The 7,801-nt window shown below is 40.3% G+C and overlaps 1 protein-coding gene and 1 pseudogene across 2 annotated transcripts; both read right to left on the bottom strand.

Annotated features, from left to right (window-relative positions):
• Window positions 1-261: 261 nt before the first annotated feature.
• LOC139395242 (zymogen granule membrane protein 16-like) lies at window positions 262-2,395 on the bottom strand. Of its 2 annotated transcripts, XM_071142890.1 has the most exons (5): window positions 2,278-2,395; window positions 1,944-1,961; window positions 1,745-1,797; window positions 1,301-1,469; window positions 262-757 (listed from the first exon to the last, which is right to left on the bottom strand). In XM_071142890.1, the coding sequence occupies exons 3-5, from the start codon at window positions 1,794-1,796 to the stop codon at window positions 340-342; spliced, it is 639 nt and encodes a 212-aa protein (XP_070998991.1). In that variant the 5' UTR covers window position 1,797; window positions 1,944-1,961; window positions 2,278-2,395; the 3' UTR covers window positions 262-339. The 2 variants fall into 2 exon arrangements, with proteins under 2 accessions (XP_070998991.1, XP_070998989.1); XM_071142888.1 differs by lacking the exons at window positions 1,944-1,961; window positions 2,278-2,395 and having other exon boundaries at window positions 1,745-1,814.
• Window positions 2,396-4,457: 2,062 nt separating this feature from the next.
• Window positions 4,458-5,635, bottom strand: LOC139395237 (zymogen granule membrane protein 16-like; annotated as a pseudogene).
• Between the last annotated feature and the right edge of the window lie 2,166 nt (window positions 5,636-7,801).

Genomic DNA, 7,801 nt, shown 5'->3' with positions numbered 1-7,801 from the left:
TTTAAACTGAATGAATTTGAATGTTTTGAATAATTTGGAATATTTTTGAGGTGATTCCTGACTTGAAGCAGGACAAAAATACTTTTAAACTTTCAAATTAATTCAGTTTAAATTCTCATGAAGCCCCCATCAGATAGTGAAATAAAAAACAGTTCTGTCAGCGTCTATGTCAAACATCCGTCCAACATATAAGGTCAGTTTCCTGGACCCAGATTAAGTTTACTCCTGGACTAAAAAGCATGTTGAATGGAGAATCTCAATTGAAAGTAACTAGTCCAGGATTAGGCTTAATCTGTATCTGAGATACCATCCCAAAGAGCAAGACATACTTTTTTCCCCCTAAAAAATAGGAGTTACTGTTTCCAGTGCTGTTTCCAGAGTACTGTTTCCAGCCCCTTCCATGTCCAACAATCCCCAGTGGGCTCCGATGGAGGAGTTTCCAGCCCCTTCCATGTCCACCAATCCCCAGTGGGCTCCGATGGAGGTGATCCCGGCACCATTGATGCGACCACTGAGCAGCCTCAGCTCATTGCCCATGTTGTCTGGGTAGAAGTTGAAGGAGATTTGGTTGGGCATGCCGGCTGACAGAGTGCGCCCCATGTTGGTGGTTAACACCAGGTAGCAGATGTAGTCTGCTGGGTTGTACTTCCCAGACACCTCGACGATGGCCTCATCATTAAACAGCTCAATCTCCTGCTTTAAGCCCCCTTCACCACCAAACACAGGAGACCAGTTGCTACCGTATCTGAGCTGCAACCTAAAACAGAGGAAGCTTTTCAAGTTGGTTGTGTTTTGATAAAGCACATTCAGACCGAGACAGCAGATAGCATCAGCGAAAATCAAGGAATTACATTTTACATTGTACTCTGGGTTAGATACGATAACACTATTGTTTGGTCATAAACTGAATATGTAATAAACACAACAAATGAATAAATACATAAATACATAAATACATAAATACATAAAGAAAGAAAGAAAGAAAGAAAGAAAGAAAGAAAGAAAGAAAGAAAGAAAGAAAGAAAGAAAGAAAGAAAGAAAGAAAGAAAGAACGAAAGTCTATTGGGTAGTGTAGTTGGACTGAGTCAGTGGTGTTTGTTGGGTAGTGTAGTTGGACTGAGTCAGTGGTGTTTGTTGGGTAGTGTAGTTGGACTGAGTCAGTGGTGTTTGTTGGGTAGTGTAGTTGGACTGAGTCAGTGGTGTCTGTTGGGTGGTGTAGTTGTACTGAGTCAGTAGTGTGTGTTGGGTAGTGTAGTTGGACTGAGTCGTGGTGTCTGTTCATGGGTCAGAGTCTGCTCACCCACTGATGAAGGAGTTGCTGTTGTAGTTGTAGTAGTAGTAGTAGTAGTAATAGTTGTTGTTGGTCTCCCACACTCTGACTCCCGTAATGCGCCCCTCACCGTAGGAAGAAAATGGGGTGCCAAGTCCTTGACCCACCTCAGAGGAATACGAGTAGGGGTCTTTGATGGCTAAAATAACATGGCCAATATGTTTACTATATTTACTATATTAATAATACATATTTATATACATCATTTTATTTTTAACAACACATTTCTGAAAGATCTTTACATTATTAATAAAGTGCAGATTAATTAACTGAAGTACATTCTGCAATGATTTAATCCATCAGTTTATGTCTCAAAGAAGAACTCCTAAGTCTAACTGAAAAAAGACAAATTGGTGAAAGCACAAAAGCTATTATTTAATAATTATGATTCAGAATTGTATTTTTATAACTCACGCAAAGCCAAGCAGCCAGCCAAGAACATTGTGACAACCAGGATTAAGAACATTCTGCAAAAGTGAGGCATCGACACTTAAGACCTTTAATTTCAGTCAATTTCACTCTCATTCCGTTTCACTTTAAATGGTACAACTTGAAATAATGTAGTTAATAATGTTTTTCATAGTAGTTTGTCAAAACAAATAAGTCATTTTACCTGTCAGGTCAGTGTTTCCTAGGAGGGAAAAGAAAATAACCTTTTGAATTGTGACGTAACAAACAACAAACCATTCTTAATGTGAAATGTTATAAAACAGCTCTAAAAAGTTGAACCTAATCTTGTTTACTACAATCACTCTTGCAGTGCTAAGCTACTGTAAAACTTTTTTAAAGTCAGATCATTTCATTTACATTTAGAGGCCAAAGGGCATAATGTTTGTGCCCAAGAACCAAGAGATAATGAGTATTAACTTCATAACATTTCCCACACCAGTATTATGCATTAAATACAAGTGCACATTTTCTATTTAGTTAGTTGTGTAGTTACCCACAGTGCTATCTTGAGATGTGTGTCAAAACCTGTGAAAGCTTCTTGTCTCTCTGTCTCTGCCAGGTCCTTCTAGTCTACTGCTTCCTCTAAGAACTGCATTTATACCTGCTGAACATTCCATCAGCTCTAGATGGAAGGAGCATGACAAAGAACACCTTTAGTCAGTCACTATTGAGAAGTCAGACATTGTTTTCTAATTGGTCGAGGCTACTTTGGGAGGGAGTATCAAGGAATTACTATAAGGAAATAATAATTGTGTTCTTTTGAATTGTAACTAATTAATGATCTGAAATAGGGATAAAAAAGATACAATTTAACAACCGAACAATTAAAATAATATACCAACATCGTATGAATGTGTACGAAAATCGCTCAAAATCAGTCTCCCAATCTTCAGTTGTTTTATTACACCAAGAGGAACTCCTTCCCTTCAAACATTAACACGCTGATGAAGACAAGTGGAGCTGGTCATTAACAGGATGGTTGGTTCATTGGTTTGCTCAAATACCTACAGTATTTTATTGTAGAATATTTGTTTCAGAACATGTTTTTCCATTTAATTCTAGAGGGGCAGATGAGATTCTACATTTTCCGTCTCCATTATTTTCCAACGTTTTCTGCAGTCTGTTACAATACTCACATCTTCATTAAATCACTGGCAACCTGTTCATGTTACTACAGGAAAACAATCTGATTTCATTTTCTGCAGTCTGTTACAATACTCACATCTTCATTAAATCACTGGCAACCTGTTCATGTTACTACAGGATAACAATCTGATTTCATTTTCTGCAGTCTGTTACAATACTCACATCTTCATTAAATCACTGGCAACCTGTTCATGTTACTACAGGATAACAATCTGATTTCATTTTCTGCAGATGACCAGATAAATATCAGTAGAAGTTACAAAGTGATAAAATAAAAGTTTGTATACAGATGACAAGGTGAAATACCCCGAGGCACTTGTGACTACCTATCCATAATATGTGTTAGTTCAATTAACACATTAATACAAATATATAATGTAGGACCTAATTTATCAAAAATAAAGGTCAATATAAATCAAAATTGCTGTATTAACTACTTTTGTGTATGTAAGTTGAGTTATCTATTTTCTTTTAGTTGGGGAAGAACATGAATTTATCTCAATAACTACCCATTGGGCACACACTGGTTGAATCAACGTTGTTTCCACATCATTTCAATGAAATTATGTTGAACCAATGTGGAATAGACGTTGAATTGACGTCTTTGCCCAGTTGGTAGCTTCCCTTACAAAACATTTGTTTGCTGTATAACGCTAAGATAACAAGCTGAACTCATGTACTGTATATTAAATGTATTCTGATAAACTCATACATACTCATCTTTTCATTTGTTGTGGTAAATACAACCTTCAATAATGCATGTGACCTGTATGTGACTCTTCTCCTTCAAAGGCGTAACCTCAAAAAGAAAAGTGTGCATATTTAGAAAATACTCAATAATATTCTAAACATTCAAAATTAATTAAAAACTTCTTAAGGATAGGTGTCCCACAAGCAGGACAACTTCCGGGAAACTGGAGGGCGCGCAATTCAAATAAATAATCATGAATATTATGGATTTTAAACATTTATGTACATATAAGTGTGTTATATCGGCTGAAAGCTTAAATTCTTGTGGTATGTTAATCTAACTGCACTGTCCAATTTATAGTAGCTATTACAGCGAAAACATGCCATGCAATTGTTTGAGGAAGGCGCCCCACATCAAAATATTTTTCCACGGGCACAGGTTTCCTACATTTACATAACTATTAACTATTCACTTAATTTTTGAAAATCTTCCTCTGATTTGTCATCCAAAGGGGCCCAGCTATAACATGTAGTGTCGTTTTGTTAGATACAATCCTTCTTTATATCCCAGAAAGTCTGTCTTGTTGGCTCCATCGATTTGAGTAATCAACTCATTCAACTTGCAGAGAAAGGAATCCGAAAATCTACCCCTAAACTTTGTTTCAACAAGTCGAAATTAGTTTATATTTACTCCTCAGATACCCTAACATGTAATCAAACTATAATATTTATTTTGGAAATGCCCAATGGAGAATCTCCATTAATCGGAACTGGTCCAGGACTAGGCTTAATCTGTTTCCGGGGAACCAACCCAAAGAGCAAGACATACTTTTTTTTCCAATTAAGAGAAGGTGCTGTTTCCAGCCTCTTCCAAGTACACCAATCCCCAGTGGGCTCCAATGGAGGTGATGCCGGCACCGTTGAAGCGACCGCTTCAGCCTCAGCTCATTTCCCATGTGGGCTGGGTAGAAGTTGAAGGAGACTTGGAAGGGCTGGCCGGCCAACAGAGAGAGCCCCCGGTTGGTGGTGAACACCAAGGTGTAGATGTATTTTAGAGGGTTGTACTTCCCAGACACCTGGACGATGGCTCCATCTCCTGCTCTTCACCAACTTCGCAACCAATCACAGGAGACCAGTTGTAGCCGTATCTCAGCTAGAACCTCAGAACCAGAGCAGGATTTTCACAATACATATAGAAAGAGTGTGTCTGTTGGGTAGTGTTGTTGGACTGAGTTGTGGTGTCTGTTGGGTAGTGTAGTTGGACTGAGTCAGTGGTGTCTGTTGGGTAATGTAGTTGGACTGAGTCAGTGGTGTCTGTTCATGGGTCAGGGTCTGCTCACCCGCTGATGTAGGCGTTGGTGTTGTAGTAGTAGTAGTAGTAGTAGTAGTAGTAGTAGTTGATGTTCTCCCACACACTGACCACTGTGGTGCGTCCCTCACCGGAGGAAGCAAATGCGGTGCCACCTCCCTGAACCACCGCAGAGGAATACGAGTGTGGATCTTTCATGGCTAAAATAACATGGGCATTATATTTAAAATGTATGTATACATGATTTTAGTTTTACCAACACATTTCTCAAAGATCTTCACATTATGATTAAAGTGCAGATTAATTTACTAAAGTACATTCTGCAATGCTGTAATCCATCAGAGGTTGTCTCAAAGAATACCTCTTAAGTCTAACTGAAAAAGACAAGTTGATGAAAGCAGAAAAGCTATTATTTAATTATTTAATTATTATTCACAATTGTATTGTTATTACTCATGCATTGCCAAGCAGCTGGCCAAGAACACTGACAAACAGTGGAGGCTGCTGAGGGAAGGACAGCTCCAAATAATGGCTGGAACTGAGCAAATGGAATGGTATCAAGCACATGGAAATCATGTGTTTGTTGTATTTGATACCATTCCACTAAGTCGGCTCATGTCATTACCACGAGCCCATCCTCCCCAATTATGGTGCCACCAACCTCCTGTGGTGATAAACACGATTGAGAACATTCTGCAAGAGATAGTCATCATTACTAATGACTTTTCATTTCACTCAGTTTCACTTTCACTACACTTAACTTCAAATGGCAAAACATGAAGTAAGTTTGTTAATAATGTTTTTCATAGTAGTTTATAAAACAAGAGAGGCATTTTACCTGTCAGGTCAACCACCCCTAGAGGGGGAATAACATACACGTTTTACCTGTCAGGTCAACCACCCCTAGGAGGGAAATAACATACACGTTTTACCTGTCAGGTCAACCACCCCTAGGGGGGAAATAACATACACGTTTTACCTGACAGGTCAACCACCCCTAGGGGGGAAATAACATATACGTTTTACCTGTCAGGTCAACCACCCCTAGGGGGGAAATAACATACACGTTTTACCTGTCAGGTCAACCACCCCTAGTGGGGAAATAACATACACGTTTTACCTGTCAGGTCAACCACCCCTAGGGGGAAATACCATACACGTTTTACCTGTCAGTTCAACCACCCCTAGGGGGGAAATAACATACACGTTTTACCTGTCAGGTCAACCACCCCTAGGGGGAAATAACATACACGTTTTACCTGTCAGGTCAACCACCCCTAGGGGGGGAAATAACATACACGTTTTACCTGTCAGGTCAACCACCCCTAGGGGGGGAAATAACATACACGTTTTACCTGTCAGGTCAACCACCCCTAGGGGGGAATAACATACACGTTTTACCTGTCAGGTCAACCACCCCAAGGGGGGGAAATAACATACACGTTTTACCTGTCAGGTCAACCACCCCTAGGGGGAAATAACATACACGTTTTACCTGTCAGGTCAACCACCCCTAGGGGGGAAATAACATACACGTTTTACCTGTCAGGTCAACCACCCCTAGGGGGGGAATAACATACACGTTTTACCTGTCAGGTCAACCACCCCTAGGGGGGAATAACATACACGTTTTACCTGTCAGGTCAACCACCCCTAGGGGGGGAAATAACATACACGTTTTACCTGTCAGGCCAACCACCCCTAGGGGGGGAATAACATACACGTTTTACCTGTCATGTCAACCACCCCTAGGGGGAAATAACATACACGCTTTACCTGTCAGGTCAACCACCCCTAGGAGGGGAAATAACATACACGTTTTACCTGTCAGGTCAACCACCCCTAGGGGGAAATAACATACACGTTTTACCTGTCAGGTCAACCACCCCTAGGGGGGAAATAACATATACGTTTTACCTGTCAGGTCAACCACCCCTAGGGGGGAAATAACATACACGTTTTACCTGTCAGGTCAACCACCCCTAGGGGGGGAATAACATACACGTTTTACCTATCAGGTCAACCACCCCTAGGGGGGGAATAACATACACGTTTTACCTGTCAGGTCAACCACCCCTAGGGGGAGAAATAACATACACGTTTTACCTGTCAGGTCAACCACCCCTATGGGGGGAATAACATACACGTTTTACCTGTCAGGTCAACCACCCGTAGGGGGGGGGGGGAAGAAAATACACTTGTTTTAATTGTGAAATGTGACCTGACAAAGAACATTTACACCTGCTAAACATTCCATCAGCTCTAGATGGAAGGAGCATGACAAAGAACACCTTTATTAACTTACCATAAAATGCATCATGAAACAATTACAAAGATTTCACTGACTTACAGTTCATATAAGGAAAACAATCAATTGAAATAAATAAATTAGGCCCTAATCTATGGAGAAATACATCTGTTGGTCACAGATACCTTAAAAAACATAGGGGCGTGGATCAGAAAACCAGTCAGTATCTGTTGTGACAGGGTTGATCAGGTTATTGACTGTGGAATGTTGTCCTTTTCAATGGCTGTGCGGAGTTGCTGGATATTGGCGGGAACTGGAACACACCGTCATTTGAACATCTTGGCCATGTTCTGTTATAATCTCCACCCGGCACAGCCAGAAGAGGACTGGCCACCTAACATAGCCTGGTTCCTCTCTAGGTTTCTTCCTAGGTTCTGGCCTTTCTAGATAGTTTTTCCTAGCCACCGTGCTTCTACACCTGCATTGCTTTGCTGTTTGGGGTTTTACAATGGGTTTCTGTACAGCACTTTGTGACATCAGCTGATGTAAGAAGGGCTTTAGAAATACATTTGATTTATTGATTGATTGATCATACACATTGATCCGGGGCATTCCAAACATGTTATAT

Source organism: Oncorhynchus clarkii, unplaced genomic scaffold (assembly GCF_045791955.1).
Source record: "Oncorhynchus clarkii lewisi isolate Uvic-CL-2024 unplaced genomic scaffold, UVic_Ocla_1.0 unplaced_contig_11764_pilon_pilon, whole genome shotgun sequence".
NCBI classification, from domain to species: domain Eukaryota; kingdom Metazoa; phylum Chordata; class Actinopteri; order Salmoniformes; family Salmonidae; genus Oncorhynchus; species Oncorhynchus clarkii.
This window is presented reverse-complemented; position numbering and strand designations above follow the sequence as displayed.